Source organism: Humulus lupulus, chromosome 9 (genome assembly GCF_963169125.1).
Source record: "Humulus lupulus chromosome 9, drHumLupu1.1, whole genome shotgun sequence".
NCBI lineage: Eukaryota > Viridiplantae > Streptophyta > Magnoliopsida > Rosales > Cannabaceae > Humulus > Humulus lupulus.
This window is the reverse complement of record NC_084801.1, coordinates 8,477,459-8,504,397: the sequence shown is the minus strand read 5'-3', so window position 1 is coordinate 8,504,397 and position 26,939 is coordinate 8,477,459. Positions and strand designations below refer to the sequence as shown.

Sequence of the window (26,939 nt, the reverse complement as noted above, 5' to 3'; positions counted from 1 at the left end):
ACCCACCACCCTTCAAATGATTTTGCTTCTTGTTTAACCAACATAATATAGCTGGAAGATTCTCATTATTTCCATTAACTCTTCTTATATAAGTCTTGTTGAGTAGTTTCATTTTTCTTCACAAGCAAAAAAAACACTATCACAAGTCTATAATCAACCAACTCAACTTTAGTTAGGAGCCTCAATAGGTATGGAGAGTTGCAGAGTGGCTATGGCTTTCACTGTTGTTGTTCTTCTAGCTATGGCTACTTTCGGAGCTGCGGTGGCGGTTGAAGACGTCGGAGCAATTCCACCGACACCGATGCAAAGCTCTGCAGAAGCGTTGGGTGTTCCAGCTGCACTTGCAGCCATGGTTTCACTGCTTGCATGGTTCTTCTAAACTTTGATTGTTTGATTATTTGGTGTCTATGTTCACTTTGTTGAATGTGATATTTATTGTCAATGTATAATTAAATTTTATACAATGGCTTACCATGTCCTTAATCTGTACTGGTACTGATAGTTTTACTTTTTTCCATTCTTATCAAAACTCATTTGGAGCTTGGAGTTCCTTGAGTTAGAAAAAGGTAAAAGAAAAAAAAAAACAAACCAGAACATTAGATCAAGCTACTATAGTTCAAATAATGACAAACTTAACACATCAATCAATAAATTATCTTTGGCTTACAAGACTGACTAATCTTTAGTGTAAATTAATTCAAAGCCTACAATATATTTAAGCCAAACTATAAAGGTTCTACTGGTTCTGTTTCCCCTATCTTTTGTTTGTTTGTTTGTTTTTGACTAATTTTCCAACAAAGAATAGTATTGATACTAATAACAACTAGTAGCTTATGTATATCTATTAATGTGACAACTTAAGTCAATTCCTGTTCATATGATTATCAATCCAAAAAGAGCACACAAGTGATTCATTTCTCTTAATGGCAAGAGTTCTCATATAACATTTTATATTGATTCATTTCTGTTTTAAGAGTGTGCCCAACAAATTCATGAATAAAAAAAATACTTAGGTTTTTCCTCCAATTTTTTTAGCAATTTAGCTGATTGGCCAAAAGTGATTTTTCTAATGTGCATACCAAATTAATTGGGTTTTAAGTATCAAACTTCAAACTAAATCAATCAGGTCAGTTATGGCACACAAACAAGCTAGCTCTTAATCATTCTATAAACAGAAAGCTTCCCCAGCTTATATCTTTCTGAAAGTATGAGATATCACGCCAATATATATAATGATACAAAGGGGAAGACAAACAATAAATTGTCTGCCACGAAAATCAACTATAGATTTCGAACTATTCCTCTGGCAGAATGAAGTTTGGAATTTAAACACAAACATTACCGCTGCTTAATGGAACCGAAAAGATCCTCATAAGAACGCTTGGGAGCGTCAGCACGTGCAACAATCTCCACGACTTTGTAGTTTGCTTCGGGATGTATTAGTGCCTCAACAGCGACTTCTGCAACCTGATCTCTCGATATGTTGCCCGAAGAAAGAGTGTCCTAGCATAGGGGAAACAAACCGAAAAAATTATATTAGTATGTGAAGACTACAATGGTAAGTTGAGAAATAAGTTTGCATTTGTAACTGAAGTCACCTCTGGCTCCATCACTACATTTCCAGTTGGAGGGTCATTTTTCAACCCGCCTGGCCTTATTATTGTGTAGTTTATTCCAGATTTCCTGATAAATTGCTCTGCCTGAAGCTTGGCTATCAAGGTGAGTCCAAAGACGTTTAGAAATATGTAAGCAGGATTAAGTATCTGGCCCATTGCAGCTCCATTGACTAAAATGGAGCTGATGAGAATAAATCTGTTTATATTTCGTTTACGGCAAGCTTCAACAAGATTGACTGTGCCAAAATTATCCACCTATATTGGTAATCACAAGAATAAGAAAAATCATCATCCAAATCCTAACATTTTAATGTATCTGTTTTTGTTTTAAACAACTGAATAATATCACCAAGCAGCAGAAGAAAACAGAATAAGAGTATTACATATCGAAACACCACTCCACTAGAACCATTGGCACGGGGAAGAAGTTCATGTATTTGATGAAATTATTCGATATTTTATTCAACAATGAATCCATTCATACTACAAAACTTGTGCAAATTCAGACTAGAAAAAGCTACATTGAATCTATAAAGAGTACAATATTGTCTATTGAAGCTCTCTTCCCTCTTCCTCTAGGTCTAAGAAGTGTAACTCTATGACTTATTTGGGTTTGCATTGTCCAAAACATTATCTTAACTTCCTCTGACATTTGTATTGAGAATTTTTTGCAGACAAGGTTTCATAACATAAAGAAATGTAATCAAGGCCAGATAGTGTACAAGATCATGTGAGACAATAAATTGAGCTATTCCTCCCTCATGGGTGATTGGCATATTTCTTACAAAAACCAATATCTCAGCTTCATACTTTGATTACATGTTACCCTAAAAGAGATCATTTTGAGCCCCCAAAAATTGGTAATTGACATTCTGTCTAACACATGTAAAATGAACTTGGCTATACAAATCCAACTGACCTTCCATGGAGCAAACAAATCCCAGCCCGGCCGAAACCCTGTGGCGCAAATTACAGCATCTGAATCTTCATCTATCACTTCTGCAAGCTTCTCAGAACCCTCTGTTACATCAGCTTTAACCTAAAACAAACACAGAACACAGTAATTCATCTTCATCAGAAACTCTATTCCAACAAAAAGAAAATGTTAATATCCATAGATTCTATCTCAAAACCAATGATCTTATAAGCGTGTTATATTCTCCTCAAGATGATGGTTCTTTTCGAGCACCATACTGAACCAGAACTCGTTTGCTCTCTTGACTCACAATTGTTTTGGAGACCGGAGGCTCGTTTTGTCTACTATACTCTAATAAAATGTTAAATTTTAGGGGGTTCCATCGTCTCAAAACTAATTGTGACAATGAGAGAAGTAAGATACGATCGTATTAGTGTTTCCACTAATGTGAGACTCTTATTAAAAACAAATAACAGAAATAACAAAAACCCAGTTGAGTTTTCTACACATATCTAACTCCAAGCCTACTAAAATCGATAAAACTTACAATTTGAAGATCTGGGTTGTCCTTGAAAAGCGTTGTTTTAGCCTTCTCCAAGTCTCTAACCCCAGCTTTCACCGAAAACCCTTTAGCCAAAAGCTGCTCAACAATTCGTTTACCAGTACTTCCAGTAGCCCCAGCCACGAAAATTTTCTTCTTTCTGCTGATATTGGAACCGGTAGCTTCTTCCACCGTTATCTCATTCCCTTCCATCTACAACCAAAGATAGAGGAACACATAAACATTACAACAATACTGCTATCTTTTGAGTTGATAATAAAAGTCAGACAAATTCATGTCGTTTTTGAAGAAGAAGAAGAAAGCATTAATTATCATGGTGAAGTTGGGTTTACCTTAATGGAAGTGAAGACTGTAAAGGGCCTGGTTGAAGCAGAGGAAGAAGGTTTGGTTCTGAGAAGAAAAGGGAATTGAACAGTGCATACGAAGTGAGGTAAACGAGTGGCCATTTGCTCTCTGCAACATAGAGATATAGTTATATAGATTTCTTTCTTCTCTTCTCTCTTTCTTTTACACGTGTCAGTTATTACTAGTGTGATATTTCAAAACATTCTAGAGTTTTCTTCATTTCTTTCATTCACTATAAGCACTACTACCACACAAATCAGTCACTGTTATTAAAAGGTTTTGTAACAATTCCTAATCTGGTACCAACAATATGTTTGCAGGGTCTTTCTTTTGCCACAAATATTGTCTACTTTACTAATTGAAGCCTTTTAATACAAGAATATGCTGAATTGGTGAGGACTTAACTAAGTGAAATAATCTCTATAGCTTGATAAATACAAGTCAAGATTCATAATAGCAGAAAGACTCAAATCTTGGTGGCCCTGTCTGGGTATGTGTTATCAAAATCACCGTGCAATGCATGCAGTTATTGATAGAAAAAAGAATCATGGTATGCATTTTCGTGTACAAGCTAAAGTGTTACGTATATCTGGTGGAAATCATATCCATGCGGATATTGTAGTAGGTAAACTTGAAGGGAAAAAAAAATTACTTTAGGCTTTGTTGATTTACTACGTGATGATTTTATTGAAAAAGATCGAAGCCGTAGTATTTATTTCACTCAAGATTGGGTCTCTCTACCAGATGTTCTGCCTGTGGCTTTAGGGGTATTCACGTTTGGCATATGCCCGCTTTGACCGAGATCTTTGGAGATGATTCTAGAACAAAAACTTATTATTATTATTATTATACAGAGTCCTATATATTATTTACAATTCAACTTTCTGTGTATATCACTCTTGAGAACAATGTACATAAATATCTCTGTTCTTATATCTTGAACTCTATTATTTTCTAATACTACTGTGCCTTTTTTTTCTGAAAAAATAATTTTAACAAAGTTCATGCTTGTAGAGAAATATATGCTCTTTACTAGCCTTAATATTAAGGGATGTTAAAATCAAACCACTTAAACTAGTGAGAATACATTCTAAGAATCAATCATGACTATGAATACTATAAGTTAGATCAGATGTGAACATTTGAATATGAAAAATACTTTCTATCACAATTTAATTTTTATCAATAAAAAGACTTCGTCTGCATGCATTCCATTTTTAAGTCTCTCAGGAGAATCAGTATCTCTTGAATATGTAATGTTACGTTAAAAGAGCATAAATATTTTGCATAGATTAAAATTTGCAGGGCAAGGGCTAGCTAATCTGAGAGAGCTTGAAGAAGAATTTGAAGACAGCACTTTACCAAAGTAATGAAAAATCTGTTTACTTAGAATATCAATATATATTATATATGAAAAAAACAAGTAAGGTCAAATATTTTACCTTAACACAAACCAAAGAAAGAAAAAGCAGAAAAGAAAAGAAAACAAGAAACTCAGTAATCAATTAAAATGAAACAACTGAAAAATCCATCTGGGTATTGTCAAGCAACTTCCAAAACTAAACCAAAGCATAACACTCAAAGAAATATCAGAACTCAAAAGAGTTCATTACAACAAATATCTACACATGATATTTGACATTACACAATCTCAACATCAACTGTTCCTCTTCTGCATCTTCAGATTGCAAAAGTGCTCCAATCTTATCCACTTCCTTCTTGTACTCCTCAACACCATTCCAAACAACTTTTAGCACATCCTGTAAGGTGAGTCTCAAAAAAGACAGATTCAGATATCTCAAAATCGACTCCAAACACAGAACTTCCCTCAACAACATGTCAAACTCTTAATCAATTTCTTCTTCCTCCTCATCATTATCATCAAAAGACTTGTGCCTCCCAATCATTATAAGCTCAATCAACAACTTGATTATGCCCCATCAGAGGTTGCTGGATGGCACACAAGCAATTTATGAGAAATATCATGGAAGCTGCCTCACTATACTGTAACAAATTATGAGAATCAGACAATAAAAGTTAGATTTGGAACATAAGTACAACTTTTGAAACTGAAATGATATTTTTGTCGGTAATATCTTCATTTACTTTTTTGTGATTTAAAAAAAAAAGAATGAATTTATAATTGACACTAATATTATGAAAATTGATACTTCTTTAGTCTTAGAAAGAGGCACTAGTAGCCAACACAATGACACCACATGATGAACAGAAAATGATGAAAGAATATTCATACTAAGTTGAGAACAAGAGCTACAAAGGCTCAAAAGAACATGAATCCAATTAATCAAATAAAAAGATAACTAGTTTTGTCAAATAGAATGTCATCTTTGTTCTTAGCACAATAGAATTGGAAAGTCCTTGAAAAACAAGATAACAGCCAAAACATAATGAAACCAACCTTGAAATTATATCATATTTGGTCTATGAAGAAATTCACCTTCCACTTTTTTCACATCAAACCTAATTTCTTCAAAAACATTTAGTAAGTACTCAACAATTATAGAGAGGTAAAAATCCACTTCTCATTACGAACTCACATCTTTAATACCTATGTAAAATTAAAATAGTCTCAATTATTTATTTTGATCACCTCAATGTCTCTTCTAGCTCAAATTCAAGAATATCTATGTTATAGGAGGTGATATTAAATTTTGAAAGGTTGAATATAAAAATCATAATAATCCAATATAAATAATTTTTCTTGTGATTGAATTTCAAAAATATAATTTACAAACCAGAGAATAAAATAATTAAATAAAAGGGCTCATTAGTTTTTAGAAGAAGAAGAATGAAACTTACATATCCCTACAACCAATAACCATCATGTCCCGTTTCAATATTCCATTGGCTGATGAAAACACGTGGAATGTGCATTATTTTTGAGTAGTTATCATGTTGACTTCCACGATATACAGTTGTTGTCAATTCTGCAGCCATATTTACCAATTGAAGTTGTTGGAGGTTTCTTAGGCGTTCAATTCCTGATGGTATTTCCTTCAGTAATTTGCAATCGTCCAAAACCATAAGTTCGAGATGAGACAATGCTTTGTCTTCCACTGTCACCCATCTTAAGTTCTCCAGTTCTGTAATACGGAGATATCTGAGCATTAAGAAAGTCCCAGCTTTAAAACATAGTGACTCCCCATCATAAGCTCCTTTATAAAAGGAGAGTGATACTAGATTGGGCAAATCTTGTAATGACTCTAGCGGATCTACCTGCAACCTGCTACCACTCAGATATAATTTAGACAAGTTTGTAAGGTTTTGTAGTCCTTTTAGTGACTTCTCCACGCGACCTGTTATATATAATCTCTGGAGCAATCGAAGAGATGAGAAGGATTTAAATTGGAAACTAAGGGCTTCATCCTCTATTCTTGAAACCAAATTTAATGAACGAAGGAGCTTTAATTCACGAATTGAAGAGAATAGTGCATCTCCATGCTCAGCTCCAAGCTGTCGGATGCCTAACCTCGTCAGTTGTGTTAGCCTTCCTACAGATACCATAGGCTCAGTTTCACCCAATTTTGCCTCAACATGACAGAGTTTTCTCAAAGATGAAAGGGATTCCATTCCTTTTAAAGCGTTAAAGCCATGCAATGTCCAATCACTTCTACAATCATAAACTATTACATGTCGCAAACACTGTAATCGTAAAATCTCATTGGGTAGCTCTCGCACAAGAGTCCTTTTGAGGTCTAACGTTTCAAGATGTCGAAGATTTGCAATAGAGGGTGGAATTGAACTTACAGCGGAATATCTTAGACATAGGTATCGCAAATGGTATAACTTTGTGAGACTCTGTGGAAATGTAGTCGTAGGTGCACATGTACAGTCCAACACCTTGACAAGTCTTGACCCCTGGTCAGAAAAAGAAGACATGAAATTATTCCAGACATCTCTTTCTTCGGTGAATAAGAGAAAAGAGCGCAGTTGAGATAGTTGTTTTTCCCCAGATGCATCTATATTTGTTCCTTCATGCACAGATAGTCGTCTAACTCTTTCTGGAAGACTTTTATTGCTCTCTTTATTAGTAATTACTGCAAAGCCTTGATCTTTCGATTTTAGAAGCATAGTTTCCCTTAAAATATCGTGCACTCGACAACTTTTGATTCTTCTATCCTTATATCTTTCATTCACTTGGACCAAGCTTCTGTTAAGAAGTTCGTTGAAACAACCATTTGCCACTTCTTCTAATGTTCTTCCTTCAATTTCTTCTACGAAACCTTCCGCAATCCACAATCGAATCAGGACATTGAGTTTAATCGAATAATCCTCAGGGAATAAACTTAGATACATGAAGCAATGCTTCAAGTGGTAAGGCAAATCATTGAAACTAAGTGAAAGTATGGTTTGCATGCCTTTCAGTTTTGTATTGCCTTGTAATTCAGCCCGTAGAGAATGGTGAACAATCTCCCATTCATCTACTCTGTTGATGTCCTTTGTGGCCAACATGCTTCCTATTGCAACAATGGCAAGAGGCAATCCCTCACATTTTTTCAGGATGTCTCTTGAAATTTCCTCCAAACGAGTAGGACACATTACCTTGAAAGGCTTTTACACAAAATAGAGTCCAAGAATCTTTAGAAGATAAAGGATTTAAGGTTAAGATGCGACCTCCAACATCTTTGGTAGAGGTAGAGGCCACATCTGCAGTACGAGTAGTGATCATTACTCGGCTACCATTGTTGTTGTTCCGAAATGCAACTTTGACTGCTTCCCATGCATTCACATCCCATATGTCATCCAATACAACCAAATATTTTTTGTCACTAAGAAAATCAACCATGGTTGTCTTTAGGAAGTACGGGTCTGTGGACTTCTCAACTTCATCAGGAAGTGGCAGCTTCATAGCTTTGAAAAATTGCTGGATAATTTGTCTCAGAACTTCATCTAGCTTGAACGATTGTGAAACAGTGACCCAAGCTTGGATTTGATGAAAATGATTCTTTACTTGTGAATCATTATAAACTGAACTCACCAGAGTGGTTTTGCCCAGCCCTCCCATTCCGAGCACTGCAGCCACTCGTAGTTGAGAGGTATCCTCCATAAGAAAACTCAAAAGATGTTGCTTGTCCGACTTAATGCCCACTAGTTGAGCTTCTTCCAGCAACCGTGCGTCGCTTCTAACCTCAGAATAGTAGCAAGGTTTAGTTCCCGAACTCGACCCGATCTCCGCACTACTCAGTTTGTAACCATATCTCAGGCGCCCCTCAGAAATATCAGTAACTCTGCGTTCGATACTCTGCAATTGGGAGGCAATTCGACGGCGAGCTTTCAAGTTCTTGATTCCGCGAGCCATCTTACACAAATAGCCATAGAATCCATGTCGCTTGGTATGCTCAAATCTATACAAGAAATCATCGATGATGTCTTCTGCATCGTAAGCGACCTCTCTAACTTGCTTAACCCACACTTTGATTTCTTCATCTTGATCTTCCTTGGCATCAGCAGATCGCAAGAATGCTCTTATGCGATCCAACTCATTTTTCACGAAAACAACTTCATCTCGGACCCCGCTCAAGAGCTTCACCTCATCTTCCAACAAGGACGAAAACTTCTCCAGTAGAAAACTCACCACACTCTCTGCCATGACTAGTTTCGATCTCCTTCGTCTGCTCTGTGATCTCTCTCTATTTTTTTTTTTGTTGAGATAACCTCTGTATTTTTATAGGTAGAATGAAACGAAGACTTTGAGTCAACCAGAGTGACTTCGACTCAACCATATTTTTTTTCTGTCCATCAAAACCAATCATATCTTATCTTCTTATAATATATTAACCAAAAAAGCAAGTGCCGTATATGTAAATAACAGAATTACCGAACTGCTACTTCTGCCCACATATATATATACACTTCCACTTTGTTATCAAACTAATGAAACATGCATGCATACAAATTAGATCAGATTTTTTTTAAGTAATTTATATATATATATATATATATATATATGAAATGCAGTACTGTATGCCGAGTTCATGATATGCCGAGTTCAAAGATGTCCTTTCAGGTGAGAAAACTAGAAGGAAAAGAGGACTGCAGTAAGGTAAGTTTCTGATACAAAAAAAATTTGATCTTAATTTGTTTTGTGATAATTGACCATGACTGTTACTGCCTGTGATACACTTGCATATTCTGTGTGTCTTTAGTATATATATATACAATTGTGTACATAATTGTATATCAACATGTTTGGAAATAATTAAGATGCTCTTCATATATTTAAGTACAAGTTAGTTTGGGTTGTTCATAGCATAGCAGCCTATCTAATTAGCTCAGCTTCAGCTGATGCTTATTTGGTATACTTATATCTTTATTATAAGTTATTACAAGATCCTCATTAGTATTACAATACCTTTGTTATTATATATAACTCAAGAAAAAAATACCATTCTTTTTTTTTTATATATATAATTTCATAACAATTTGTAGTTTATTATACAATCTTAGAACTCTCTAGTCACAAACTTGCCATGAACAATGCTTTCTATAGTAATATGCAGCTACCATGCATGGTCTTGGTCATGAATCAAAAGCCTTTTCTAAACAGTTGTATAGGATGTCTCAAATTTTTAAAGCTCAGAGTTATATGTATAGAAAGAGAAGTTAGTTAAGTTGGGTATTTCTGTTGGTATACTTAGTTAGGTGTATTTGTTTCTCAAGCTGATTCCTGGGATTTGAATGCTCTTGCCATTTCAGGGTTACAGAATTGTTGTATTGTTTGAAAGGATGGAAAGTTGATTATGGAGAACAAAACACAGCACGGTTTTTCTGATTTTGCTTTCTTACTATTTTTACTTTTACTTTGTCTCATTACTTTTTACTCTTACTTGAAATATTTACTTTGTTGGTTGAATAAATGTATCAACTCTCATCAACTCAGTCTGCTGTATTCACTTTATTCACCATGACTGTTACTGCCTTGATACGCTATTATGTTGTATATGTTTGATTTTCTTGATCTTTTCAGAAGTCAATTATTCATCTACTAAAGATACAGGAGTATATAATTGTGTATCAACATGTTTGGAAATAATATGCTCTTCATTCAAAGTACTAGTTGTTAAGAAATGATATTTTGCACACCTTATTTACTGTGCCATTATCCTATTATTTCTCATAGTTTCTAGAAGTTTGTCCTGCTGTCATTGTGGTCCCAATGTAACAAGTTTCTGTGTATGATTTTGTAATCATAATGATTCTGTTAGAATCTCTGTACCAATGAGGTTAAATAGAAGAGCAGCCAGCCTCATCCTTTGAGCTGAGCATTTTATCAATATTGTGCAATCTTTCAAATTTCTTTCTCAAGTTAGTTTGGTTGTTCATACTTCATAGCATAGCAGCACACCTAATAAAGCTTTCATAGCAGCTTATATATATATATATATATATATATATATATAAAACGAAATTAGACAAAGCAAACATCTTTCCACGCACAAGATGGCAGAAAAAATCTCTATGCTTTATTTCAATTTAAATTGTTTATGCTCTATAATAAGCTACAGAAATTAGCTTCAGCTGGTGTTATTTGTTATGTGTTGCTGAAGTGAATGAGCTCTTGACTGTAATATATGCTACTGGTTCATGTAGTTTAATTTGCTTAAAAGTGCATTAATATTTTGCAGGGCAAGTGGATTTTAGAGAGCTTGAGGAAGAATTTGTGAAAAAATGAAAATCCTATTCACTTGAAACATCTTTGAACGACTTGAGGCAAAGTCCAAGACACGATGATAGCCAGGAATGAAAAAGCTGAAATAGAAGCCTTGAAGTAAACTGTGCATGGAAGGATTCTAAAGTTTTGGATATGACAGAACATTTTGATGGTGGCCCTTGTATCATTATATGTGCCACTCAAACTAGAATTGATGCTGAGAATAGTAAGGTCAAAAGCAGAACAGAAAAGGATACAAGAAACTTAGTAGTCTATTTTGAATTAATTAGAATGAAACAACTAAGACACTCATCTGGGTATAAAGTAGTTGCTGAAAAGAGTTTTTGAATGCATATTATTTGTTTCTATCTTGGAACGACACAGAGTAACCTTCTTCATTATGAACATGAGTTGAACTTGTTTATTGAACTTACACTAATATATATATAGCATGTCATTATGAAGAACTATGAGAATCAATTTGAACAGCAGGATGTTAAGACAACATTCCTACATTGAAAACTTAAAGAGACAATGTGGTGATTGTGAAGATTTGATGTTCTCTGCTGAGTCCTAGTCAACCGCTGGAGTATTCATCCACTATCCATGTCACACGTTTATAGCCAAGTGGTTGTTAGAAATGGTTTTTATTATATTAGTCTATTATTATTATTATTATTCCTATTGTTATGCCTTACGTGTATAGAGCATGCTTGCTCTAGACTTGAGCTGAGTTTTTACCAAATACTCTTACATATTATACTGCTTTTCTTTCTTGTTACCAGAGCCAACACTCCTCCACCTGCTACAACAACAGCACAGGCCACCAACACCTCAGCTCCAGCCAATACTCCAGTAGCACCAGGCACAGACAGCACAGTACAGAATGCTACCAATTTAACACATGTCAACAACCATTTTACTCAGCCCTTTCTTTAATACTTTGAATTACACACTTTGGAAGACAATGGTATCTACCATTATTAGAGGTCACAAACTTGATGAGTTCATAAATGGCACAGACCAGCTGCTGATGGGCTGGCTTTACATCTCCATGACAGAGACGATTGCGACGGAAGTAATGGGGACTGGCTGAGCTGATGTTTTAGCACTGGCTGGGGACCCTTATCCTGAGTCACAACTTGTGGCTAATGTTTTATCGGGACTGGATTCTGATTATCTAACTATAGTGGTTCAAGTTGAAGCTAGATCTAGCACTTCCCGGCAGGAATTACAAGACATTTTGCTGAGTTTTGATAGCAAACTCGAGCGACCACAGGCCATAAATGCAGCAAACAAAGTTGTATCACCACCACCAAGTCCAACAGCAAACATAGCCACAAAATATCCCAGCTATGGGCAGAGGTCACAGCTATGGTCAGCAACAAATGGAGCTCAAAATCAACACAAAGGAAATCACTCGGCTTTTACGGCATCACCAGAAGTAATCGACAATGATGCATGGTTTATGGATAGTGGAGCAAGCAATCACACAACCTCAAATGTGGGTAATTTGTCTCAAAAATCAGAATATGATGGATTATACAGACTAAAATCAGCTAATGGGAGTACAGATTTTCGTTCAAAATATTAGCATGTGTCAAGTCCTTTTACTGTAGTTTCTTTTCAATCAAAAGGGAATGTAAATCAGTCTGTGACTGAAGAGTCTAGAGTCTCTAAGAAAGATGTATGGCATAGAAGGTTGGGACACCCATCTAGTAGAGTCCTAAACCAAGTTCTAGCCTTAGCTAATGTAAAAACATCTTTTAATGAAGAACAAACATTCTGTGATGCTTGTCAACTAGGGAAATCACATGCACTACCTTTTAAAGCATCTAACAGTCGAGCCACAAGGGTACTAGAACTAATACATTCTGATCTATGGGGACCAGCACCCATTGCATCCAGCGCTAATTACAAGTTTTATATCCACTTTGTTGATGACTACTCTAGGCACACTTGGCTATACCCATTAAGATCAAAATCAGAAGCTCTAAATGCTTTTATTCAATTCAAAATCCTTGCTGAAAACCAATTTGAGAAAAGAATAAAAACTCTTACAACAGATCAGATTGGGGAGGAGAATTTCAATCATTTGAAAACCTTGTCAAGGAAAGTGGTATAAATTTTCAACATTCATGCCCTCACACCTCAACACAAACTGCCTCAACACAAAATGGTAGGGCCGAGAGAAAACATAGGCACATAGTTGAAATGGGATTGACACTCTTAGCTCAAGCACACATGCCTCTAAAATTTTGGGTAGATGTTAGGACTAGTTTTGGTATGTTTTTATGGCGTGTTTTAAGATGCAATTTTAGTCTTTTATTTGGTTTTGTGCAATATTATGCCGGTGTTTATTGTGTTTTCAGGATTAAGTGTGGTTATGAAGGAAATAGCTTGAAATTAGAGGAAAAGCACTTAATTCTTGAAGAAACGGTGTTAAACGGGATAAGGAATGGAAATTAGGCGAAACCAGGGGTCAAATTGATGATTTGGTGAAAAGTTGGCATTAGAGCCGCAACTCTATGGTGTAGAGCCGCAGCCTTAAGAGTTTTAGAGAAGAGAAAAAAAATCTGTCAGCATTAGAGCTGCAGCTCTATCAGATAGAGCTGAGGCTCTATTAAAATCTGAATTAGAGTTGCGGCGCTACAAGATTCAGAGACGGATTCCGGATGGCAAAGTGGACTAGAGCTGCGGCTCTATCATATGGAGTCGCGGCGCCAGTTCGTACGGAAAGTCGAATTTAGGGTATTTTTCAAGGGCAATTTTGTCCTATCGCACATAATTAATTAGGGATTATAAAAGCTTTCTTAATGATGTTTTAAAGAGAGATTAACCCTAGGAGACAGCTGGAGGCACATTGTGGAGGATTGCAAGTGGAATCAAGGAATTCATCACAGTTTTCATCTTTTCTACTTGGAATTTTCTGTATTTTTGGATGTTTTTTATTTCTTCTATGGTTATTATGAATCTTGTCATGAACTAAACTCTTTTTCTAGGGTGTTAATGGATTCTCCTAAATCTTTATTTTAAATTAATGCAAGTTTTATGATTTCAATTTTATCTTGTGATTTATTCAATTTGAATATAATGCTTGTAAATGATTGATCACCATTGACATGAAATATATGATTTTGATTCGAAATCTGAGAAGTGAGAATTGAATATGCTGTAATTGAATAAACATAGATTTCATATTACCACGAGAGTACCTGTGTGGTCTGTGTAGTTTTAGGGTTGTTAATCTTAATGCCTATCTTATGTTTATTTATCACAGAGATGTAGAAAATTTGCATAAGATTGAGACTTATATATCCTAGTACGAATATAAGTTATTATTGTTGACTTGCTATCACAATAGAAAAATCGAATAGTAAGATTTGTGTTAATAAGAATTAAAGAGGATGGTTGATGAAATTGATTGCCCTAGTTCTTAATCCATTGAACTTTCTTAACGTTGTTTATTTTCAGTTCTTGAAGTTAATTTCAGATTTTTGTTTTATAATTTTAGTTAATTCTTGTGACTCAATTATCGTTAGCCAAATAGAAATAGGAATTAAGTTTTGGTACTTAATATACAGTCCTCGTGGGAACGATATCACTTACTCTTTATTACTTGTTACGATTACGTGCACTTGCGTATCGATTTTACACAACAAGTTTTTGGTGCCGTTGTCGGGGACTGTTTTTACTAATATCAAGAAATTAATTCTTTTTCTAATTTGGTTGCTTTTCTTTTATACTGTTCTCATTCTGGTTTTCTTTTGCAATTTGTGATTTCAGTTATTCATATAGTTTATGCGACAAGAGGGATCTGAATCAAGGGTGCCTGTTGATCCTGAAATTGAGAAAACCTGTAGAAGAAATCGGAAACAGAAAAGGATAGAAAGAATGGCTCAAAACAGAGGAAACGGGGGTTGACAACATTGCTCATGACAATGCTGAGAATATAAATGTGGGGATAGCAGCGGGTAATGTTGGAGGAGTAGGAGTTGTTGAACGAGTTGTACCAGTTCAGCAACCAATGCAAAGAAGTTTGAGGGACTATGTGCTACCTACTGTAACGGGGGCACAGTCATGCATTAGACCTCCAACAGTTGAGGCTAATAATTTTGAAATTAAGCCAGCTATATTGCAAATGGTACAATCATCAGTTCAGTTTAAAGGATCACCAACGGAAGACCCAAACTTACATTTGGCTAATTTCCTGGAGCTCTGCGCCACATTCAAGATGAACGGAGTGACAAACGATGCAATGAGGTTGAGACTATTCCTGTTTTCATTGAGGGACCGAGCAAAGAGTTGGTTTATTTCTCTAGAAGCCAATTCTATCACAACATGGGAGGAGCTAACTCAGAAATTTTTAGCAAAATTTTTCCCACCATCGCTGTCTGCAAGGTATAGAGGTGAAATCAACAATTTTCACCAAAAAGATGGTGAATCGCTGTATGATGGGTGGGAGAGGTTTAAGGAGCTGCTGAGAAAATGTCCCCAACATGGAATCAAAAAATGGATGTTAGTCCATATTTTTTACAATGGTTTGTGTGGTACTACTCACACAATCATAGATGCGGCGTCTGGAGGAGCGTTCATGAGTAAGAGCGCTAATGAAGCTTATGATCTGTTGGAAGAAATGGCTATGAATAATTATCAATGGCCATCAGAAAGAGAAACCACTAAGAAGGTGGCTGAAGTGCATGAATTGGATGCCATCTCAATGTTGTCGCTCAAGTGGCAACATTAACCAAACAGTTACAGCAGAACAACATTCAAGCTCAAGCTCCAGTTATGCAGATGCAGATTATATGTGAGTTATGTGGGGAGCCTCATTTATTTGAACAATGCACAAATAGGGATTTTAACAATATTCCTATGGAGCAAGTGCAAGCAATAGGGAACTTCCCAAGGCCCTCCAACAACCCATATTCCATGAGCTACAATCCAGGGTGGCGGAATCACCCAAATTTTTCTTGGACAAGTGGTCAGGGCAGTCAGCAGCAATTTCAATAGAATCAACCACAGTATCCTCGACCTCCTCCTGGGTTTTATCAGCAGCAACCAGTAAGACCTGCACATCAACAGATGCAAGCAAAGCAAGACGGTCAGGCCGATGTGTTAACTCAATTTATGACAAAAACGAGATCATCAATTCGGAGCTTGGAAACTCAGATCGGACAGTTAGCCACGCTTATGGCAAACCTAGCTCAAGGAAACTTGCCAAGCCCTACTGAAGTGAATCCAATGGGGAATCTTAATGAACAGTGCCAGGTGATTACTTTGAGGAGTGGAACAATGTATGAGGGAACAAGTATGGAAAAAAGAGTTGAGCAGAAGAATGATCAACAGGCACCCAATATTGAGGACAAGAAGATTTGCGAAGACAAGGTTAAAGATACTCCTCCAGCAAGAGAAGTGGTACCTCCAGTGTCTATAGATCATCACATAAAAATTCCATATCCACAGAGACTCCAAAAGAACCGTCTTGACAAGTAGTTTGCAAAGTTCTTAGAGGTATTCAAGAGGCTGCATATCAACACCCCCTTTGCAGAAGCATTAGAACAGATGCCCAGTTACGTTAAAGAAGAGAAAGATGGAGGATTACGAAACTGTGGCATTGACCGAAGAGTGCAGTGCTATTTTGCAAAGGAAGCTTCCACAGAAGTTGAGAGATCCTGGAAGTTTCACAATCCCATGCACAATTGGTAACTTTGAGTGTAAACATGCATTATGTGATTTGAGAGCCAGCATAAATCTCATGCCTCTATCAGTATTCAAAAGACTTGGTTTGGGTGAGGCAAAGCCAACCACTGTTACACTATTGTTGGCAGATCGATCACTGGCTCATCCGAGGGGGATTATAGAAGATGTAATGCCCTACTACCTTAGAGTCGTTACTAAGTGAGTTTAAAATGTGCGATTAAGTCGCTTACCGAGGTTTTTAGAACAAAAGTGTGATTAAACAAAAAGACAAGGCTGTATTCTTTAGAAGTACTCCATTACACTAAAAGTTCCAAGAGTTTAACATTTGGGATCCCAAAACGAGGTTTGTAAAATATTTACAACTCAAAATAGATTTACAGCTGACTAATTATCAAAAACAGAGTTTAGTACAGCCATTTCTCAAAATGCCCCCAACCAAAGCAGTCGGGTAGGCCAAACATGTACGCGCCACCCCCACGCTCTCCGTACTTATGGCTGGTTGACTTTCTCTTTGCCCTTACCTGCAACACAGAGCACCCGTGAGCTGAAGCCCAGCAAGAAAACTCATACAGCACATAACATATGCATATCATACAACCACTATAGCAGATAACCCATATCTAACCAGACAGTACATAAGATTTAAACACATATACGGCCATGTCGTCCCAGAAGCGTTACCAAAGCCTGGGAACTCGGTCTACACCGTAAGGATATCCCATGTATCCATTGGGGTCTCACCCTAACCACAAGCACTCCATGTGCTAGGTGGTATCCCCGGCCCCACTGCTGTTCTCGGTCCTTCGCCGTTCCCGGCCCCTTTGCCGTTCACCCTGTTATTACCACATTTAGCATTCTCAAATAACAATCAAATATATAATCATTCATTTAATGCTACATCCTAGCAATAATACAATCTAGGGCCGCACCCTGCAACAAAACTATGGGCCCAAGCCCTGCTCTACGGGTGCTACAGTTTTCTTACCTGTATTCCGAGCTTTCCGATGCACCAAGGCCGCGAGCACGGTCCCCTAACCCGAGCCTATCCAAAGACCTAGTCACAACACATATAAAACACCCTTTAATGCTAACCAATCCAAAACCACTTCCCGAGGCCAATCCCACACTCTCGGAATCCCCAAATTCCTTAAACAATACATCGGAAACATCCCTCGAACCCCCGAAGCAAAAGCTCACAATTGCAAAATTTCCATGTTCTGAAATTAGCCTAGCGCAGCGGTGCCCAGCAAGTCAGAGAGCATTCCCTTGCCCAGAAGCAGCCTCGCGCCGCAGCGCCAAAGAACAGGGCCGCGGCGCTCCTTCGCGAACCTAGAAATCTGGGTTTTTCCCCTGCATTTCCCCGAGCCAAAACACTCCCAATTCAACCCCAATGCATACCCAAACCTCAAAATCAATCCAAAACCCCTAATAAACCATCTAACAACCTATAAACACCACCAACAAGCTCACACACACAATCACACCCAAAATTCACACATGAGTTTCAGATTTCAATCACTTAAACCAAAACTTGAGAGAAGTGTAAACCAGCCTCCTAGACTCTTAAACCATAACAGTTATAAGATCTCAAACATGTTTAGTACTCTTACCTCAATCAAGAATTCAACTTGAGCTGCTCTTGCCAATCAAGTCCCAAGCTCAAACCACAACCTCCTGTTGAACCTAACCCCAATTTATCCCAAAAGTTCCAAGCAAAGCACACAACTCAGTTCTAATTCCATGATACTCTTAGCTAAATCCCACAACACATACACAGAATTTTACTTACCTCAATTCACTGAGTAATCCTCCAAGTTCCCTTAGCTTAAGTTCTCTTCTTGATCCCAAGAGGTTTGTCCTTAGTTTTCCCTTTCCTCCTCTAGGTTTCCTTTCAATTTCAGCAAGAACAAGATAATGCCTAAGTGTAAAACGTGGATGACTCTTTTCCCTCAGCTGAAGCTTCTTTACCTTGCCAAATTACTATCCTATCCTCCCATAGTTATCCTCTCCTAACTAAACCTCAAGGGCACTCTTGTCCTTTCCCCTATATTACAATTCTACCATTTCTTCCACCTAAACTTGTTACTCCCAGCAGTTACTAATGGTTACCCAGGTTACTCAATCACCAATAACAATTAACCACAAATCCTCAACTCAACTCACAAAATTCCCCAGAGTACCCCTAGGCTCCTCCCAAGCCGAGTATAAAATCCCGTTGTGACTTTTGAGTTATCTAGCTCTCTAGGACCGTCTCGGCACGTGCACCACATTAATATCACCACACCCACGTGGTACAAACCACATAATACAATTATCACATTTATGCCCTCAACGGGCTAAAATTACCAATTTACCCCTATCATGCAAACGGGGCCCACATGCATATTTATACCACCTAAACATGCATTCTAATCATATATTCATTTAAATTCATATATTATCATATTAATTCACTTATTACCCTCCAGGCACGCTAATCAAGGTCTTAAACCTTATTAGCAACTTGGGGTGTTACAGAAGATGTGTTAGTGAAGGTTGACAAATTCATTTTCCCTGCAGATTTTATTGTGTTGGACATGGAGGAGGATGCAAATGTCCCAATTATTCTTGGGCGACCTTTTCTAGCAACAGGACAAGCTCTCATAGATGTTCAAAAGGGAGAGCTTAAACTCAGAGTCGAGGAAGATGAGGTTGTATTTAGTGTCTTCAAGGCAATGACGTATCTGATGGCTAGTGACAGTTGCTACAGTGTGGATGTAATAGATAAAGCAGTTTTGGAAAGAAGGGTGAGTAGTGATGCTTTAGAGGCAGTGTTGACTGGTGGTGAGGAAGATGATGATGATGAAGAGATGAAAGAATATGTAAAATGGATTAACTCTTACCACCCGTACTTGAAGAAATTTGAAGAGTTGGCAGAGGCCACCGAACGACCATTAACATCCATTCAGTAGCCATCGAATTTGGAATTAAAGGCTCTTCCTGTTCATTTGTGTTATGCGTACTTAGGGGAGAATGAGACTTTACCAGTAATTGTTTCAACTAATCTCTCAAAAACTGAATTGGAGAAATTGTTGAGAGTTTTACGGGCTCATAAATTGGCCATTGGATGGACATTGGCAGATATTAGAGGAATAAGTCCTTCAACAGTAATGCATCGAATCTTAGTGGAGGAAGAAAGCAAGCCCTCTATAGAGGCTCAGAGAAGGCTCAATCCAGCTATGAAGGAGGTTGTACTTGAGCAGATCTTGAAATGGTTGGATGTCGGGGTGATCTACCTAATTTCTGATAGTGCTTAGGTGAGTCCAGTGCAGGTGGTGCCAATGAAGGGTGGAATAATAGTAGTCAAGAATGAAAATAACGAGTTAATCCCAACTCGAACTGTGACCGGGTGGCGCATTTGCATTGACTATCGCAAGTTAAATAAGGCAACACGAAAAGATCACTTCCCACTTCCCTTTGTTGATTAGATGTTGGATAGGTTGGCAGGCAATGAATATTATTGCTTTTTAGATGGTTACTCAGGGTATCATCAAATTGCCATCGCACCAGAGGACCAAGAGAAAACGACATTTACATGTCCCTATGGCACGTTCGCTTTCAGGAGAATGCCATTCGGACTATGTAATGCACCAGCAACATTCCAACAGTGCATGATGGCTATCTTTTCAGATATGGTGGAAAGGAGCATTGAGATTTTCATGGATGATTTTTCTGTCTTTGGCTCTTCATTTGATCTGTGTTTGGGTAACTTGGAGAATGTACTAAACCAATGTGAAAAAGAAAATCTGGTGTTAAACTAGGAAAAATGCCATTTTATGGTCAAGGAGGGAATAGTAATTGGGAACAGAATCTCTAGTAAAGGTATTGAGGTAGATCGAGCCAAGATCTCAATAATAGAAAATATTCCACCACCGGTGTCAGTAAAAGGAGTACGAAGTTTCCTTGAGCATGCTGGATTTTACAAAAGATTTATCAAAGATTTTTCAAAAATTTCAAAGCCTCTTTCGACCTTGTTAATGAACGGAGTGAAATTCAATTTTAATGAAGATTGTTTAAAAGCCTTCCGAATGTTAAAGGAGAAGTTGATTTCTGCACCAATAGTTGCTGCACCAAAGTGGGACCTTCCATTCGAATTGATGTGCGATGCCAGTGACTATGCAGTTGGGGCAGTCTTGGGTCAGAGAATTGATAGGGTCTTTTATACTATTTATTATGCAAGCAGAACAATGAACGAAGCTCAATTAAACTATGCCACCACTGAAAAGGAACTGCTTGCAATAGTGTTTGCAATCGATAAGTTTCGGCCCTATCTCGTTGGAAATAAGGTCATAGTGCACACTGATCATTCGGCAATAAAGTACCTCATGACAAAGAAAGATGCAATGTAACACCCTGGGTACCCCAGAACCATTACGGTAAACCATAAATTTGACCCGCTACCCGAGTCCTTTGGTTAAAAACGTGTTCTAAGTGTTATTAATAGACTAAGGTGAAAAACAACAAAAAGGAAAGGATATGTTTTATTTAATACATAAAACTGTTCATGGGCCCACAAGAACATTTACAAGTTATTTACAACTTAAAAAGGTCATTACTGTCTCAAAATTACAAACCCGTCGACCTAAGCGGCAAAAATAGGGTAAACCCCCTAGTTCCTCTGAGAACTCCTTGGCCGTGGTGGTCAAGCGGCCGCATATGTACACATCACCACCTAAGCTCTCCACTCAAGGCTGGGTGAGCTTTTCTTTCCCTTTACCTGCACCACATAGCACCCATGAGCCAAAGCCCAGCAAGAAAACACAGTATTACATGTAAACATTATCAAATGATTATCATTATAATCACACAGAGCTTATAGCTCTTAAACAGATAAGTGAATATCACTTTGAGGTTCTAGAAAACCATACTGGGTGACTGACAAGCAAGTCACTAATTTAAACAGAAGAGTGACTGCTAGGTAAGCCACTAGCCTTAAACATACAAGAGACTGATAGGTAAGTCTCTAACTTAAACAAATGAGTGACTGATAGGTAAGTCACACAAGCGCTTATAATATTCATCGAACTTGAGGTCGGTCCGGCATTAATGCTCTTTGAGTCATCCAATGCAGATATTGATTAGATCTAATCTTTATTGGCTTGCGTTGAACACACTAAGGCCGTCCTGACTAATGAGTCATCACTTTGTGACCGGTGCCCAGTACCACTACCGAACCTGACTAATGAGTCACAGTTTCACAGTTGATACTGACACCTATGCCAATTCTGACTAATGAGTCAGTACCATGCACAAGTGAGCAAGATTCACTAAGAATTCCATGATCAATCCATGTCCACATTTACACAATCAACATGCCTCAAGAATAGTCATGCATGTCACATACGGGGTGCAATTTTCTTACCTCAGATTTGAGCTAGAATGAATAGAAGAACAACCCTTGAGAACGATCTAGCTTTTAGTCCTTTAGCGGTCACCTAATCATAACACATTATAGGATACCATCAATAAAATGATAATCAAGGGTTCCCAAGCCAAGATCTAGCCTCCGGGACATCAATCCCCACTAATCCGGGTAGTAGGAGTGATCCCGAGGCCTAAAACCATGTTCCCAGGGCCAAAACACTCAAACGGGCTCAACCCTGCTCAAGGGATGTGACCTTGGCATCAAGGGTCGTGGCCCCCAGCCACCTCTGAAACAAGGGCCGCGGCGCCCATCATCAAGGGCCACAGTGCCTAGCAGGCACAACTTCCCCACCTGTTTCTTCAAGCAAGGGTCGCGGCTCTCCAAGAACAGGGTCGCGGCGCCCAACCCAGATCATGCCCAAACTCGTTCTCCAACATCCCAAACCTCCAAAATCATGCCTAAAAATTACAAAATCATAAAATCAAAGTTACCAAGCTTCCCAATGCTCCAAAACCATCAAAACCCAAGGTTCAATCGAGCTAAAAACTCAACGATTCACAAAGTCCAATTAAAAACTTAGAAACAATAAAAACTCAAAACTTTAAACTTAGATTACCTTCGATTAGGTTGTTTCTCATCAAATACTTCGGTCAAGAAGCTTCTAATCTTTCCTAGGATCACTATGCCTCAATCCTCGCTTGATTCCGACTCCTAGAACTCAAGATATCTTCAAAAACGCTTCGAACGAGGAAAATGAGCTAACGGGGAAGAATGAGAGGTTTTCTAACGTATGTTCTATCTGACAAGCTACTTCAAGCTTAAGTAACCTCAAATAAAACCTAGTGCTCGGGGTCCCAAAAACACCCCCGGGAACATTATAGTGAAAACTTCCAGAATTTCACCATGATCTCAATAACTCCCAATTTATCATCAAATAAACATTCTTACTATCCAATAATTGATCCTGTTATGACAAAACCGCTAATCCACTAAATAGGACCGTCTCATGCCGAATAGCTCGAATATATCTCCATAATAATGGAATCTCATACACAAATCACATCATGCACCCAAATACACAAATTTACCCTCAATGAGCCAAATTATCAAAACATCATAATATTTCAAATGCGGACCCACATGCATGCATATAACATCATATTATAATATAATTCACATAAACATGCATATATTCATTTAATGGCATAATTAAGCAAGTATGACCCTCCCAGCCTACTAAACTGCCACTAAACCACACCGGAGAATTCGGGGCATTACATGCAAAACCTCAATTGATTAGGTGGATACTGTTATTACAAGAGTTTGAAATTGAGAAAAGAGATAAAAAAGGAACAGATAATTCGGTAGCAGACCACTTATCGAGGTTGGAGGTTGTAGAGACACCGGGTAAGAAAGAAGTACAGATAAATGGCAGTTTCCCCGACGAGCAATTATTTGCCATCAGAGGAGAGGTGATTGTCCCGTGGTATGCTGATTATGTGAATTTCTTGGCGGCTAACATAGTTCCTTCGGAGATGTCTAGATAACAACTTAAAAAGTTTTATTCTGAAGTAAAACACTATTATTGGGAAGAACCGATTCTCTACAAGCATTGTGTCGATCAAATCATTCGTCGTTGTGTGCCTGAAGAGGAAATGTATTCCATATTGTCTCACTGCCACACGTTGCAATGTGGAGGGCATTTTGGGGGCAATAGGACAGCAGCCAAGGTACTTCAATCAGGGTTCTTTTGGCCTAGTCTTTTTAAAGATGCTCATAACTTTGTCAAGGCATGTGATCGTTGCCAACGAACTGGTAACATCGCAAGGAGGAATGAAATGCCTTTGACCGGAATTTTGGAAGTGGAACTTTTTGATGTTTGGGGAATTGATTTCATGGGGCCTTTTCCGTCGTCATATAACAATCTTTATATATTGCTAGCTGTCGATTATGTATCCAAGTGGGTTGAAGCAGCAGCAACACCAGCTAACGACGGTAAAACGGTTCTCAATTTCCTTCAGAAATTTATTTTTAGTCAGTTTGGAACTCCTAGAGCTATAGTTAGTGATGAGGGGAGCCATTTCTGCAATAAGCAATTTTATGCACTGTTGTCTCGATACGGTGTAAGACATCGAACTGCTTTGCCTTACCACCCTCAAGGCAATGGCCAAGCAGAAATCTCAAATAGGGAAGTGAAGAGTATTTTAGAGAAAACGGTGCAAAGCTCGAGGAAAGATTGGTCCAAAAGACTTGATGATGCATTATGGTCATATAGGACAGCTTTCAAAACTCCAATTGGTATGTCACCATATAGATTGGTTTTCGGAAAAGCGTGTCATTTACCAGTTGAGTTAGAGCACCGAGCCTACTGGGCAATGAAGAAACTGAACATGGACATGACTACCGCAGGAGAAAAGAGAATGTTGCAGTTGAATGAGTTAAAGGAATTCCGGAAGGAGGCATATGAAAATGCGAAAATCTACAAGGAACGAACTAAAGCATGGCATGACAAGAATCTTGTACAAAAAGAATTTCACCCGGGGCAGTAGGTGTTATTATTTAATTCAAGATTGAAGCTCTTCCCAGGAAAACTGAATTCTAGATGGTCCGGGCCTTATATAATTGTGAAAGTATTTCCATATGGAGCAGTTGAAGTATGCAACGAGAAGAAAGGAACTTTTAAAGTGAATGGGCAGAGACTTAAGCCGTACTTGGGAGGTCCCTATGATCAAGCCAAGTCGGTAATTATCTTGCATCCTCAGTGATGAGGAATCCAGCGTCCGGCTAAATGACAGCGCCCTTGAGAGTCATCTCAAGCTTATGTTTTCTTACTTTTAATTTTTATGCAATTTTTAGTTGAACAATTTTATTTTCATTTGTTTTTGTTTACTTTTTTTAAATAGTTTATGTAATTAGAACCGTGAAAATCGTGAAAAAAAAGGGGCTATATCACAAAAGTTGAATTAGAGCCGCAGCTCTAAAATTTAGAGCCACGGCTCTAATGTGTTCAGAAAGGGATGAACCAGAAAAAAATAAATTAGGGCCGCAGCTCAAGGAGTTAGAGCTGTGGCGCTACCTATGTCAGAAGTGATGAGGATTTTGGGGGAATTTAAGCCGTAGCTCTATGTGTTAGAGCCGCAGCTCTGTAGAAGTCAGAGAGCCAGTATAGAAAAAAATTGGGAATTAGAGCCACAACTCTATTGCACAGCGCCGCGGCCCTAAAAGAATCCGAGCCTTATTTTTTGCCCAGTTCTGAATTAGAGCCGCGGCGCAAAATGGGCCCATATTCGAATTTTAAGGGTTTTTCATCATATTTATTTTCCCATAATCTTATTTCATTCCGCCTCTTTCTTCTTTTCTTCCTCTTCTCCGACCAAGTCAGTCCCAAAACACCATAGCCACCACAACCTAGCCATCATACCACCCTTAAGCTTCCATTAAACCAAATTTGTATATTTTCTCCTTCATTCAACAGCCTCAATCTTCTTCAGTTTTCTCTAAAACACATTTCCTTTCAATTTTTGACACCCCTAACCCCTAATTTTCGAATCTTGGAGAAATCTTGGAAAAGTTTTGGCATTTTGGGCATCTCTACTCTTCAGAATCATCTATCTCATATCAAGTAAGTGGGCTTTCTCAATTGTTTTTATTGCAAGTGGATGGATAGTGATTTGTGAATTGTAGAGAGAGATTCTGGCGCCCTACTACCTTAGAGTCGTTACTAAGTGAGTTTAAAAAGTGCTAACAACTCGCTAAACGAGGTTTTTAGAATAAAAGTGTGATTAAACTGAAATAGCCTCACGCCGCGGCGCTCCTTCGCGAACCCAGAAATTTGGGTTTTCCCTTGCATTTTCCCCGAGCCAAAACACTCCCAATTCACTCCCAACACATACCCAAACCCCAAAATCAGTTTAAAACCCCAAAGAAACCATTTAACAAACTATAAACCTCAACAACAAGCTCAATCACACAATCACACCCAAAATTCATACTTGAGTTTCAGATTTCAAACACTTAAACCAAAACTTGAGAGAAGTGCAAACCAAACTTCTAGACTCTTAAACCATAACAGTTATGAGATCTCAAACATGTTTAATACTCTTACCTCAATCAAGAATTCAACTTGAGCTCCCTCCAATCCCAGCTTTAAACCAAATTCCTCTTGATAAACTAGCTGAATTCTCATGCAAAACCAGCCATGACTATCTTTCAATTTTCATTCTTACCTTCTAAAATCAAGCTCAAAACTTAAAAAAACAGGGGATAAATCCTTACCTCTGAGTAATCCTTGACCTGAGTTTGATTCCACACCCTTAAGCTCTTCACTAGCCTCAAAGAACTCAGCTCACTTCCTCTTCCACTTTGCCTTCTAAGTTCTTAGTTTTTCCTTTTCCTTCTTGATTTCTCTAGCCCTACAAAACTTGACTTCAGTCATACTTAGCATAAAGTATCGTGTATATTCATTTCCCTCAGCTAAAGCTATCTAAACCTCTGCCAAAAGACCATCTCATCGCTCCATCAAAATCCCTTCCTAACTAAACCTCAAGGGCACTCTTGTCCTTTCACCTATATTACAATTCTACCATTTTTTCCATCTAAACTTGTTACTCTCAGCAATTACCAATGGTTACTTAGGTTACTCAATCACCAATAACCATTAACCACTAATTCACATACTCAATTATAAGAATCCCAAAATACCCCTAGGCTCCTCCCGAGCC

The 26,939-nt window shown here is 37.9% G+C and overlaps 3 protein-coding genes and 1 non-coding gene across 6 annotated transcripts; 1 reads left to right on the top strand and 3 right to left on the bottom strand.

Annotated features, from left to right (window-relative positions):
• Nucleotides 1–1,131: 1,131 nt before the first annotated feature.
• On the bottom strand, nucleotides 1,132–3,598 carry LOC133802298 (uncharacterized protein At2g34460, chloroplastic). The gene is made up of 5 exons (XM_062240582.1): nucleotides 3,427–3,598; nucleotides 3,080–3,286; nucleotides 2,536–2,655; nucleotides 1,599–1,871; nucleotides 1,132–1,503 (listed from the first exon to the last, which is right to left on the bottom strand). The coding sequence occupies exons 1-5, from the start codon at nucleotides 3,538–3,540 to the stop codon at nucleotides 1,339–1,341; spliced, it is 879 nt and encodes a 292-aa protein (XP_062096566.1). The 5' UTR covers nucleotides 3,541–3,598; the 3' UTR covers nucleotides 1,132–1,338.
• Nucleotides 3,599–4,920: 1,322 nt separating this feature from the next.
• LOC133802297 (disease resistance protein RPM1-like) lies at nucleotides 4,921–9,125 on the bottom strand. Of its 3 annotated transcripts, none has more exons than XM_062240581.1 (2): nucleotides 6,260–9,125; nucleotides 4,921–5,443 (listed from the first exon to the last, which is right to left on the bottom strand). In XM_062240581.1, the coding sequence occupies exon 1, from the start codon at nucleotides 9,048–9,050 to the stop codon at nucleotides 7,947–7,949; it is 1,104 nt and encodes a 367-aa protein (XP_062096565.1). In that variant the 5' UTR covers nucleotides 9,051–9,125; the 3' UTR covers nucleotides 4,921–5,443; nucleotides 6,260–7,946. The 3 variants fall into 3 exon arrangements, with proteins under 3 accessions (XP_062096565.1, XP_062096563.1, XP_062096564.1); XM_062240579.1 differs by having other exon boundaries at nucleotides 4,921–5,438; nucleotides 6,260–9,123; XM_062240580.1 differs by having other exon boundaries at nucleotides 4,921–5,389; nucleotides 6,260–9,123.
• A 6,385-nt stretch (nucleotides 9,126–15,510) lies between these two features.
• LOC133802961 (small nucleolar RNA R71) lies at nucleotides 15,511–15,617 on the bottom strand. Its single transcript, XR_009877703.1, has one exon. It is a non-coding gene; the product is annotated as a small nucleolar RNA R71 (small nucleolar RNA).
• Nucleotides 15,618–16,704: 1,087 nt separating this feature from the next.
• On the top strand, nucleotides 16,705–19,765 carry LOC133799396 (uncharacterized). Its single transcript, XM_062237417.1, has 2 exons — nucleotides 16,705–16,816; nucleotides 19,374–19,765. Exons 1-2 carry the CDS (start codon nucleotides 16,705–16,707, stop codon nucleotides 19,763–19,765), a joined length of 504 nt encoding a protein of 167 aa, XP_062093401.1.
• Nucleotides 19,766–26,939: the final 7,174 nt, after the last annotated feature.